Source organism: Bos grunniens, chromosome 19, assembly GCF_055505025.1.
Source record: "Bos grunniens cultivar Pamir isolate PY7600 chromosome 19, Bosgru_T2T1.0, whole genome shotgun sequence".
NCBI classification, from domain to species: domain Eukaryota; kingdom Metazoa; phylum Chordata; class Mammalia; order Artiodactyla; family Bovidae; genus Bos; species Bos grunniens.
In genome coordinates, this window is record NC_141183.1 from 9,916,600 (window position 1) to 9,929,940 (window position 13,341).

General features: G+C 50.1%; 1 protein-coding gene across 1 annotated transcript in view; it reads right to left on the reverse strand.

Moving 5' to 3' along the window:
* Positions 1 to 13,341, reverse strand: part of TIMP2 (TIMP metallopeptidase inhibitor 2) — a 51,732-nt gene that overhangs the window by 6,179 nt on the left and 32,212 nt on the right. The window contains exons 2-3 of the mRNA XM_086356446.1: positions 7,804 to 7,904; positions 5,456 to 5,564 (exon numbers count right to left, since the gene is read on the reverse strand). Coding sequence (XP_086212572.1) covers positions 5,456 to 5,564; positions 7,804 to 7,904 — 210 coding nt within the window. The remainder of the gene's footprint in view (positions 1 to 5,455; positions 5,565 to 7,803; positions 7,905 to 13,341) is intronic.

The following is a 13,341-nucleotide window of genomic DNA, read 5'->3' on the forward strand; positions in this document are numbered from 1 at the left end:
TAGGGCTCGGCCCTCCTGAGTGTGTGCAGACTGGCTCTTTGGCACCTCTAGAACAAAAGGTCTGCCTTTGACCTAGAGCAGGGCAGGTTCTCAGCCCTGGCTGTGCACTGGACTCCCCTGGGGAGCTTTACCAATGCTCTGGGGGTGGAAGCCACCCCCAGAGATGGTGCTTGAATTGGTCTGGGGAGCTGCCTGGGCATCAGGAATTTTGCAAACTCCCTGTGGAATTCCAAGGAGCAGCGGAGGCGGAGGACCACTGGGTTAGGCGTCAGGGCAGCGAGACTTCTGAACCTGGACCAGTGATGGAAGAAGCAGAGTGTGATAGACCCGGGAGTCAGGCTGTGTTGTTGTGTGGTTGCTCAGTTGTATCCAACTCTCTTGCAGCCCCATGGACTGTAGCCCAACAGGCTCCTCTGTCTGTGGGATTTTCCAGGCAAGAATACTGGAGTGGGTTGCCATTTCCTTCTCCAGGGGATCTTCCTGACCCAGGAATCTAACATGGCCTTGGAAGACAGATTCTGTACCCCTGAGCCACCAAGAGTTATGCTGAAAGTGAAAGTTGCTCAGTTATGTCTGACTCTTTGCAACCCCATGGACTTCTCCAGGCCAAAATACTGGAGCGGGTAGCCTTTCCCTTCTCCAGGGGATCTTCCCAACTCAGGGATCGAACTGAGGTTTCCCCCATGGCAGTTGGATTCTTTATGAGCTGAGCCACCAGGGAAGCCCAGGGTTAGGCTAGTCAGGGTCTAATTTCTGGCAGCTCCATGGCACCACTCCCTGGCAGTGTGACGCCAGCAGGGATGTGTTGAGAAACGCCTAACCAGTAGCTCTCCTGGGATTAACTGTGTAGCATTTGAATTCCGTGGTATCAATACTCCTACCCTGGGCAATTTCAAGCTACCAACATGACATCAACCAAAGTTTAATCATCGGTCTGAAAGTGAAAGTGGGTTCAGGTACACACCATGGGGCCTGAGCACATGGCTCCATCCTCCAATCCTCATCTATAAAATGGGGTTCGTGATAGGGTGCTACTGCTACTGCTAAGTCACTTCAGTCATGTCCGACTCTGTGCGACCCCATAGACGGGAGCCCACCAGGCTCCCCCATCCCTGGGATTCTCCAGGCAAGAACACTGGAGTGGGTTGCCATTTCCTTCTCGTGATAGGGTAGTGAGGATTAAATGGAACCCCCATGAAAAGCATTTGAAGAACATCAGTGCCAGGAAAAGGGCACTCCTATTTCTATTAATAGGAAGCTGGTAGGGCCTGATGTAGAATCCTTTAAGACAGATTCATCTGTGCATGTCTGGAGGCAGACACTGGCCCAGACCAAAGTTACCTTCCCACCAGGAGCCACCAGCAACAGGATGCGGGCTCTCCCTTCTGAATAAGGGCTTCTGCAGCTCTGCGGTTTGGCCACATAGCCCCTAGAGGGCAGTGTGGAGACCCAGAGGGATGGCTGAGGCTCTCATTTTAAAGGGTGTTACAGCCAAAATCACTGCAGCCATGAAATTAAAAGACATTTCCTCCTTGGAAGAAAAGCTATGAACAACCTAGATAACATATAAAAAAGCAGAGACATTACTTTGCTGACAAAGGTCCATCTAGTCAAAGCTATGGTGTTTCCAGTAGTCATGTAAGGATGTGAGAGTTGGACTATAAAGAGAGCTGAGTGCCAAAGAATTAAGAATTGATGCTTTTGAATTGTGGTGTTAGAGAAGACTCTTGAGAGTCCCTTGGACTGCAAGGAGAACCAACCAGTCAGTCCTTAAGGAAATCAGCCCTTTAGGATTGATTATTGAATATTCATTGGAAGGACTGATTATTGAATATTCATTGGAAGGACTGATGCTGAAGCTGAAACTCCAATACTCTGGCCACCTGATGTGAAGAACTGACTCATCTGAAAAGACCCTGAGGCTGGGAAAGACTGAAGGTGGGAGGAGAAGGGGACAACAGAGAATGAGATGGTTGGATGGCATCACTGAGTCAATGGACATGAATATGAGTAAGCTCCGGGAGTTGGTGATGGACAGGGAAGGCTGGTATGCTACAATCCATAGGGTCGCAAAGAGTCAGACACAAGTGAGCGACTGAACTGATGGCCTGGTAGCTCAGCAGTAAAGAATTCACATGCCAATGCAGAAGACACAGATTCAATCCCTGAGTCAGGAAGATCCCCTGGAGAAGAAAATGGCAACCCACTCCAGTATTCTTGCCTGGGAAATCCATGGACAGAGGAGCCTGGCGGCTACAGTCCAGGGGGTTGCGAAACAGTCGGACATGACTTAGCAACTAAACAATAGCCTTTAAAAGGACCAAAAAAAAAAAAAAGGACTCAGAAAACTAGAAGCTGTTGATTTGTTAGGGCAATGAGGTCTCTACACCACAGAGGTTGGGCTACTGTGATCTCAGAGTCTGATCGTCAGCTCTCTGCATTGTGATTTTTGTCCCTGTTCCCTTCTATTTAATATTATCTCTCCTATTGTAAAAACAGTAAGATACTGCAAGTGTGAAATGGTGCAGCCGTTTTGGAAAGCAGTTTAGAAGTTCCTCAAATGGTTAAACACAAGAGTTTCCATAGGTCCTGCAATTCTACTCCTAGGTATCTACCCAAGGGAAACGAAAACATATATCCAGGCAAAAACTAGAACACATGTGCTCAGAGCAGCATCACTCAGTACATAAAAGGTAGAAACAGCCCCAGTGAAATGCTGAATGGATAGACAAAATGTAGCACACCCATCCAATGGACTATTATTTGGCCATAAAAAGGAGTGAACTTCTGATACATGTTACAATGAGTAAAACATTAAAAACTTAAAACACCAAAACATTATGCTGAGGAAGCCAGACACAAAGGACCATATATTACATGAGGCCACTTATAAGAAACTCCAGAGTAAAGAAATCTAGAGATTAGTGGTGGCTGAGAGCTGGGGATGGGGGGAGAATGGGAGTCAGGAAGGTAATAGCTAAAAGGTACAGGGTTGCTTTTAGACCATGGTGATGGTTGCACTCTGACCCCTGAATTATACATTAAATAATAAATACACCCTGACCCTTGAATTAATACAGTTTAAATAACAGATGCTCAGAATAAGACATTTAGGAAGTTCAGAAGGCCCTTTAAGAGAAGGAAAAAAAAAACTCCTTAAATATAATCTCTTTAAATATTTATTTTTGTTTAGTTCAGCTCTTTGGCTGGGCTGGATCTTAGTTACAGCACGCAGGATCTTCAGTGTTTAGCTGTACCATGTGGGATCCAGCTCCTGACCAGGGATTGAACCCAGGCACCCTGATTGGGAGCTCAGAGTCTTAGCCACTGGAGCACCAGAGAAGGCCCCACCTTCACACTTACATCAAGTGCAATAAATAAAATTAAAGCCCTAGCTCTTCAGTTGCACCAGCCACAGCTCTCAAGTGCTCAGTAGCACACTGAACAGCTCGGACATAGGGCATTTCTGGCATCAGTGGAGGTTTGGTTAGACCCGTGGGTCTCAACTGGGAGTGATTCTGCTCCCCGCACAGGGAACATTTGGTGATGTGGAAGACCCCATGACTCGGGGGAGGATGTTGCAGCAATCAGTGGGTAGAAACCACGTGTGCACGTGTGCTCAGTCATGTCTGACTCTGCGACCCCATGGACTGTAAGACCGCCAGGTTCCTCTGTCCATGGGATTTTTCTAGGCAAGAATACTGGAGTAGGTTGCCATTTCCTACTCCAAGAAGTTGCAGATGCAGCTAAATATTCTCCATGTATAGGACAAGCCTGCCAGCAAAAAATGATCTGATTTCAAATATCAATAGTACTGATTTTGAGAAGCTCTGTTCTGGATCCTGGGGTGCAAGCTAGTGGGGCAGGCAGAGGAGGCAATGGAAAGATGTAAAGGGATTTCTGTATCAATTCTGGTCCATGCATAGTAATAAATGTACCATACTAATGTTAAGACATTAATAACAGAGGAAGCTGTAGGAAGACCTAAAGGAGCTGGCTATACTGTACTAACCTGCTCAAGTTTTCTGTAAATCTTTAACTGTTCTAAGAAATAAAGTCTAGTAATAATAATAAGAAAAAAAAAGAGAAGTCATTTTATGTAAGACTAAAAGAATAAAACTTTAAAAGAAATGCAGTGATAAAATTGTGGTCTATCCGCACAATGGAATATTATTCAGCCTGAAAAAAGGAGGAAATTCTGACACTTGCTGTAACATGGCTGACCCGAGGACACTGCGCTCAGTGAAATACGCCAATCACTAAAGGACAAAGGGTGCTCGATTCCGCTTTTATGATGTCCCCAGAGGAGTCAGATTTCACGGGGACAGAAAGCAGAACTTTGCCAGGGGGCTGTGCGAAGGGGAGGTTAACGTGCAAGGGTTTGTTTGGGAAAATGAAAGCATTCTGAAGACACATGGTGGTGATGCTTGTGCAACAGTGTGAACGTGCTTCGTGCTGCTGAACTAGGCGCCTGAAACTGGCTAACATGGTAAACTTCATGTTCTGCTGCTGCTGCTGCTGCTGCTGCTAAGTCGCTTCAGTCGTGTCCGACTCTGTGCGACCCTATAGACTTCAGCCCACCAGGCTCCCCTGTCCCTGGGATTCTCCAGGCAAGAACACAGGAGTGGGTTGCCATTTCCTTCTCCAATGCAAGAAAGTGAAAAACTGAAAGTGAAGTCACTCAGTCGTGTCCGACTCTAGCAACCCCATGGACTGCAGCCTACTAGGCTCCTCCATCCATGGGATTTTCCAGGCAAGAGTACTGGAGTGGGGTGCCATTGTCTTCTCCATAAGCTATGTATGTTTTATCACAATAAATGAAAGAGGGATACGATGAACAAAGGAACAGGAGAGTAGCACACACAGTAATATTAAGAGATTTAAAGCAAGATTTTGGGACTTCTCCGGCGGTTCAGTGACTAAGGCTCCAAGCTCCCAATGCAGGGGGGTGTTTGGTTCGATCCCTGGTCAGGGAACTAGCCCCCACATGCTGCAGCGAGGAGTCCCTATGCCGCAACTAAGGATCTCGTGTGCTGCAACGAAGGTCGAAAATCCTGCATGGTCGAAACTGAGACCTGGCATGGCCAGATAAATAAAAAGCTACTTAAAAAAATAACAAAACGAGGTTTCAACTCTGCCTTCCGCCTCTTGCCCAGCCTTGAGCACCTCCAGCCTCTCATCCGTGTCCATCTGACCTCAGATTTCCTATGAACACTGGTTTACTCTATTCTTTCTCTTAAGTCACATTGGTTCCACTATTCTAACAAGGGGAATGTGGAGGACGGTTGAAATTCATCAGTCCTCTGATGGGAAAAAGCAGGGAATCCTCGAGACTTCTGAGTAGCACTGTGTATACCATGCATGTCGTCAAGGCTCTGGCTCACCTCCAGCCACCCTGCCTCCGCTCCCCTGGGAGCCCTCGAAGAGCAGCCCACACCCATATCCGCGTACACACCTGCAATGAGATACTCCTTCTTTCCTCCAATGTCCAGCGAGACCCCACACACGGCAGAGGAGGGGGCTGTGTAGATAAACTCTATGTCCTGATCAGGTCCCTTGAACATCTGGAAAAAGGAGGATGAGGAACGTAAGTGAACGTGGGCAGCACAGCCAGGAATCCGGATGCCTCCCTGAACACGTGCCCCAACCTGCACCCGGGGTACTGCCAGCACGGAAAGGGGATGGGGACACAGCAGTCAGACAGGCTGGAAGACAACTATTCCCAACGCACAGGATTCTCCGGAGTCACTGTGATTCACTGCCTAGGGTGGCAGTTGTCACCAGGCTGGGGATGAACTGGTCATCCAGAAGGACCCGCCTCAGACACACCTGCCTTCCCAAACATGCGTGAGGTCATCACAGAATCTCCAGGGAGGGGCTCGGATACCTCCAGGTGATTCTGACCCACCACGGAGGACAGCCACTTTCGTCTCTTTCCAGGAATTCTGATCAAGTACTGGCTACTTGATTCCAGAGCAGAGAGGCACCTCTTAATTAGGATGTAACTCTGGGCAAAAGGAGTTCAACTTGTGATTTCCTTAGAGCCCCTGGGGAACAGACCTGTTGCTCAGAAGGGGTGCATTGTTCCAGCATCTGGGCAGGAAGTGAGAAAGCCCCAGCCAGGGGGTTCCTGCTGCCCCACCAGGGCCAGTGACAGGCGGGGACGTGAGCATGGGCTGAGAACTGCCTTCCACTCCGATTTTAGGGGTACAGCTCACTTGCAGCCTGGTGAAAGGGGAGGGCACACGTGCCAGGACCAACACAACACAGGCGGCCACACAGCACCGTGGAACACACACCACTGAGGCTTCACAATTCCACACGAACCGCGTCAGGACTCTTGCTGCGTGGTTAAACCCAGGTTAATGGTATTGTTTGGTTTGGGGGGAGGGAAGAGCTTCAAGAAGCAAACCCAAATGGAACAGGGTCATCCCAATGTCACAATGAACCAGCTCTGCAAGAGCTATACCCCAACCCATGCCAAGGAAGGTTATGAATGATGTCTGTCACCCAAGGGCTGAAAGTGCTACCTCGGTGTCAACACCTCCCTTTTCATAACCCCACAGTGGGTCATTAGAGCAGAGATACTGTCTTAACTGCTTCATAAATAGAGACGTTGGCACTGAGAGACCGGGGCACCCCTTTAAATGACACAGACATAATGATTAAGCATTTCGCTGACCTTCTGGTAACATGTATTTTCTATTTTTGTAACAATATGGACGGCCACAATGACTAACCAGGTCACAAAGCTGTCTCTCCAGCTACAGCCTAGAATCTTCTTCCCTCTTACAGACCAAGTTTTGTTGTTGTTCAGTCATGTCTGACTCTTTGCGACCCCATGGACTACAGCAAGCCAGGCTCCGCTGTCCTTTACTATCTCCCAAGTTTGCTCAAATTCACATCCATTAAGTTGGTGATGCTATCTAATCATCTTGTCCTCCGCTACCAATTTCTCCTTTTGCCTTCAATCTTTCCAGTATCACAGTCTTTTCCATTAGTTACTGTCAGTAATAACCTTCCATTTGCACCGGTCCTGTCCTCCCAACCTGCCCCGTGTCTTCCCTCCCTCCCTCCCAAATATGGGCTCCTTGCCATATTACCTTAAACACAACCCACATTCTGAAAAACTGACAAATACCAGTCACCTCCCACTGGGTCTACAGCTCTCAATGCCTCTGGTCCTATCTGGCCTGGCAAAGCATCTTCTCCATCACCGGCTGGGCTGCCAAGTCCATTTCTTCCCTAAGTCCCCTCTCTTAGGTAATGTCCCAGCACATCTCTCCATAGGAGCCGGCCTCTCTCCAAATCCTCACTCCTCTTGAAAGTAAAGCTAACCAGGCAAGACCGGAGCCCACTCGCACTTTTGGGGAATTAGGTCATTTGCCCCGTTGGTTGTGGGCTCCCAGAAACAATGGCCAAGTTCCCACTGCCTATGAACCCACCCACCATGGAAGAGGCGGAGAGGCACTCATGGAATGTTCCACAGAAGCTGTGAAGTTGGTGACTTAACACTGAAGCTCTGCCACTGATTTATAGCCATCAGAATGAAGATAACACATTTATGGAAGAACTGAGCCAATGGGAATATACCATGTACACCCAAGTTCTCTGGCATTTACAGATTAAGGAGAATCAGATCCACCTGCAGCTTGACGCCCCTGCTCCTCACCGTCCGCCCCATGCATGGCTGGGCCAGTTCTAGGGACCTAGAGGTGCACTGAGACAGCGGGACACCCTGCCGTGCTCCCAAACCTCCCACGGCTCTGCCGGACACAGCAAGCCCAGGACGGCCACCATTACCTTTATCTGCTTGATCTCATACTGAATCCGCTTGATGGGGTTGCCGTAGATGTCGTTGCCAGAGTCCACCTCCTTCTTATTGACTGCTTTGGCCCTGATCACTGCAAAACAAAGATGCAAAGGTGAGCAGAGTCCCCCACAAGACTGTCCTGGCTCCGAGGTTGGGGCGGCAGGGTGGAGGTGGCAGCAGGGAGGCAGGAGGCAAGGGCAGGTAATCCCAGCCTGGGCACAGCACTGGACCCCATCCAGAGGGGGCAGACCAGGAATGACGCCAGAGCCCTCTGCTGACAGGACCCCGGAGCAGCTCTTGTCCCTCAAGACCTGGGGGTGGCTGAGGCCATCACTGATTTGAACACGGATCACTGTGGATCTCACACGATGGGACTCTGGGGCTTTTTTCCTTTTCTCTCCAATGTGTACGTACCGGTGGCTGGGAAAGCAGATGAGCACACTGACTGGCCTGCCATCCTGCTCACGCAGTTGAGGATGGTGAAAGTCCTACCCTGCCCGCCTCCTCCCATAGCCTACGGTCAGTCAGGCTTTTTCAGGCTGAAGGTAGAGGGGGAGTTACCTTCCTACAACAGGCCCCATCATATTTAGGTTGGGGGTCTGACATCAAAAAAGTCTATCCTGCCAGCCTCTGAATCCGTCCTCTGCATGTCCCTGAGAAACATCCTGGGGCTGCTTTTTGTAATAACACACATTCTATCAGAGGCAATGGCAGAGAAAGGTCAAACATTTTAACCCAAAGTGCGTGGAACGGAGAAGGAAACATTTGAGAGCATCCGTGGCAGAAAAAAGGGACAGATGCCGAGGGAAAAGGCCAAAACACAAAGAAGGATGGTCCTGGACCTTGACACGAGATGGAGGAGAGGGGAAGAGGTCAGGCTGGGAAGGTTCCGGAATGTTCCCCAAGGCCTGAGGCTGCTCGCAGGCCCTGCAACCCAGGGCTTCCTACCAGCAATTAAGCCGGGACCCTGCTCTGCCCTGTAACCTGACAGGCGGGGATCAGCAGCTCACGCTGTCACTTGGGCAGAGCCCTCCCTCCCTTTTTTCATTTTGAGGCTCGTCAGCTGGTGGCACAGGCCATTCTAATGGCTTTAAAAGCTTTGTCCTTCAAGATTTGGCTGTTCAGGGTCACTGTGGATGAGTGTCACGTGAGCATGGGTGTGAGCAAGATAGAGAAACAAGGAGCAGACAGGGCCTGGCTTGGAGGAGCCTCCCACCCTCCACCCCAGTGAGCGGCTGGAATTCCAGAGCCCCTGGTCAGGGCGGTCTTTTCCTACAGAGCAGGGAGGTCCAGGACACAGACCCCCATCTGTGCCCACCCCTCTGGATCCCCCAAATGCTCTCTGGATCCCAGCCTGGCACCAGAGCCCTACGCCCCAGCTCCAGTGCCCCGCCCCAGCTCCAGTTCCCCGCCCCGGCGCAAAGCCATCCTTATTTTTCCTTCTGTTGGCGCTGAGTCATGACTGGTGGAGGCCACAGGTTCCTGTTTCCCAGGCTGAGCCAGGCCCCAACCTACGAAGCCACATCCAGGAAATGCCAAGCGGTGGGCCACGCCAGAACAGAGGGCCTTGCCCTTGTAGCAGGTCGTCCTGATCTCAGCGTTTCTTCCCACCCCTCCACCCATCTTCCCACCCCAGCACGTGTTGCCTTTTCACGGCCACACCCCATCCAGCTCAAGCATCTTCCTTGGCCGCCCGCTGCTGCCCTCTAAACATCCTCCTGGCAACCTGGCACCAGCCAGTGACTATTTTGGCTGCCTTGGGGGTCACCCGCTCTTGTTTGTTCCGCCAGTCCATAATACTTCCTGAATCTGAACCTGCCCAGAGGTGTCCATATTTTCAGCCCTGAATGCCATCTCCTCTCTGCCTGGAGAACTTCTATTCATCCTTCAAGACCCAGCTGAAATAGCCCTTCTCCATCTTCCGTCGGGAAATCCTGTCCTCTCGTGGCACCTGATGTATATCCCACACCTCTCATCCATTTTGCTATAAACACCTGTGCCCTTGTTTACGCAGAGACCAGGGAGCATCTAACAGGCAGAAGCTATGTTCTAACCATAGAACAGTTAGCTCTATTTGCTGAGCTGAACCTGAGATAACTGGATGGCAACACAGGTGAGGTTTGTCTTGGTCCCTCTTACAGCCTGCCTAGTCTATACCTTATCGCCACACTACACGGAAGTTTTTCTGCGCATCAGCAAACATCAGATCAGTCTGTCCCAAGTTTGCTCTTCCACAGTGTCGTCCTCAGCGCACGCTATCACATGAACCAGGAACATCCAAAGGAGATCATGAGTCTACAAGAAGCAATGCCGAACTGTGTTATGGTGTACCCAGCCCTGCGTGCTTTTTGAAGCTGCTTGGTACTATTGTTCAGAGGCCCAGCACTCTGCACAATGCTTACTGCATCACAGGTGTTCAATGAACACTCTGCTGACCATCAGAAAACAAGCAAAAAGTCAAAACTACCATGAGGTAATACCGCTCATCAGTCAGAAGGGCCATCGTTAAAAAGTCTACAAATAACAAATGCTGAAGAGGGAACCCTCTACCCTGCTGGTGGGAATGTAAGTTGGTGCAGCCCCTATGGAAAACAGGATGGAGTTCCTCAAAGAACTAAAACTTAGAGTTGCCCTATGATCAAGCAATTTTATTCCTGGGCATATATCTGGATAAAACTGAAATTCAAAAAGATACACAGACTCTCCCCCATGTTCAAAGCAGCACTATTTACAGTAGCCAAGACACAGAGACCACCCAAATGTCCCCTGACACATGAATGGATGAGTAACATTTCATCCATGTTACTCAACCATAAAAAAGAATAAAATAATATCATTCGCAGCAACATGGATCAACCTAGAGATTATCACACTAAGTGAAGCAAGTCAGAAAAAGACCAATGCCATATGATATCACTTACATGTGGAATCCAAAAAAAAGACACAAATGAACAATATCTATGAAACACAGACAGACAGAGAGAGCAGAACTCTGGCTGTCCAGGGGGAGGGGTGTGGGGGGAGGGAGGAATTGGGAATTTGAAATTGGCAGATGTAAACTATTATATGCAGGATGGATAAACAGCAAGGTCCTACTATACAGCACGGGGAATAATATTCAATATTTGGTGATAAATCATTAATGGAAAAGGATATGAAAAAGAATGTATATAATATAACCAAATCACTTTGCTGTGTAGCAGAAATTAACAGCACTTAAATCAACTACACTGAAACCAATTTTTTTTTTTAAAGGAAAATAAGCAAAAAGTACTCCCAAATAGCCAAGAGACCCCATTCCATTCCACACAATAAGGTCCATGCATTTTTCCCTTGTAAAAGCTCCTAAAGCTCTCGGGCAGTCTGGGTCCTTATTTGAAAGTGGGCAGCACCAGGACTCCATCCTGCCGTAGCCCCTCCCTGCGACACAGCCTCAGGGAAGCTCCCTGGCCTTGCTGGGACACAGTTACTCATTTCTGAAACAGAGAAACACCACCATCGCCAGAATGGGCACACCCTCAGGGTGAGGGAGGGGAGGAAGAGCTGGGCCTAAGAGATGCCTGGCACACAATGCATGCGCAGCTCAGCGCAAACACAGCCCCACGGGGAAGAATGGCACCGATTCTCTCACTCCCCAGGGGGGCGAGGAGTTAGGAGACCCGCACCACACTCACTGCTCAGGCCCAGGGAACCCACCCTGGGCATCGCGGACGCCAGATCTGGGTCTGGTAACAGCTTCCTGGAGGACCTGCTCTGCGGCTACAGACCACATGCTCGTCTTCAAAAAATTGTCAGAAAAGAAGAGAGTTAAGCCTATAATGTTCACTGGCCCCTGAGCTCCCGGCAGGGAGGTCGGGGGTGGGGTGGGGAGGATCTCTGATTGGGCTTGTCACCACGGAACAGGAGTTCAGATTCTTCAGGGTCTGTGAACTGAGTCTCAATGTTTTACAGAATGAAAGACAAAGAGAAGGAAAGAAAGTGAGAAGAAAGAGAGAAAAAAGAGCTCAGTTCTATGGAAAACCTTCCCCAAAGCATCAACACCCTCCAACCACGAAGGAGAGAGGCTGGGCACATTCCTGTCCACCTGGATGCGAGGTGCCATCTGGGCTCAGCACCCTCTGCATGGGGTGGGGGTGGGGAGACACATGTAAGTATTGGCAAAGGAACTGATTACAACCAGAGGATCCCATGGGCAAGCTACAGATAGCAGACCCAAAGGGAAACAGATGTCTAGGCCCCACATGAGAGGGAGGGCGAGATGGCATCTCAGTGGACCCCAGCCAGCTCATCCACGGACATCCTGACCTTCAGCTTTCTGCCCCCAGCACGAGTCAGAGTGGGGACTGTCTTCCCTGCCAAGCTCAGAGTTGGGCTACCTTTTAAGAACAAACCCGGACCCCCATTCTGTTGTCCAAAGGGAAAAAGGTGCAAGGTAGGGGAAAGTCTTCAGTAAGAAAGCTTGCCTTCAAGAAGATCCAACCCAGGCAAGACAGATGGATGATGGGCTGGAAAACAGAGGAGCACCATCTCTACCTGCCAACGGCAGACAGAGGAAGACACAAGGAGAACGTTCCAGAAACACGTTTCCTGCACCCAGAACGATGGCATCACCCTGAGCTCTGGACTGGAGCCACTCCAAGTGAGGGAAGGGCCTCTCTGACACCCAGGCCCAAAGGACAGGGCTGGGGAGTAGCGAAGAGACCCAAAGAATCCGGGAAGAAATTAAAATCGAGGCATGAACTCCTGTTTACCAAACACCTGCTGCGTGCTGAGCCCAATGTCTGGCCCTGGGGCTGGGGATCAGGTTATGTCCTGTCTACCCCCACGAGCAGACAGCTCTGCTCCACCGCCCTGCCCCTCAAGAACCAAAGGCAGCAGCAGGAGGAAGGGTCTTTACAAAGATCCCTGTTCTGACTGCTCTGCACCCCAAAATGATGGCCTCTCCCCAGGCTGCTCAAATTTCTGTTTCTTTCCCTTCGGCTGTGAACACAACATCTGGGTTTGAGATCAAGGGTGATTTGCTGGCTGATGAATTCACCGCCAGATGTTGGCTACTGGAATGCACAACCGTGGACTTAATTCAAAGCACACGCGACCGCAGAGCACCCGGCCCCACCCCTGGGCTGTGGACACCACACGACGTCACTTCCCCCACTAGGAGCCTGCAAAAACAATCCTTAGTCCGCCCAGCCAGATATGGGATGGAAAAGAACGGAGTGGATGGAAAGTCAAGGTTGCGGACGACCATCCAAGGAACACAGGCGACGTTCAGACTTTGAGAGATGACGACAGCCCAGGCAAAACCAACGGAGGCCAGACTGTGCCACTGCCCTGGGTGGGGAGCCGGGGAGGGGACACGGAGAGGACGGGCAGGAAATCTTGGGTGTCCCCAGCACATGGTGTGGCCAGAAGAACAGCACACTTGACCGGCCCATGTTGATTCAAGTCTCTCCCACTGACATGAGTCCTCCAGTGTCTGCGGACCTTATCGGGGAAGCAATGGAGGCTAAGAATAAGCCAAGGACATA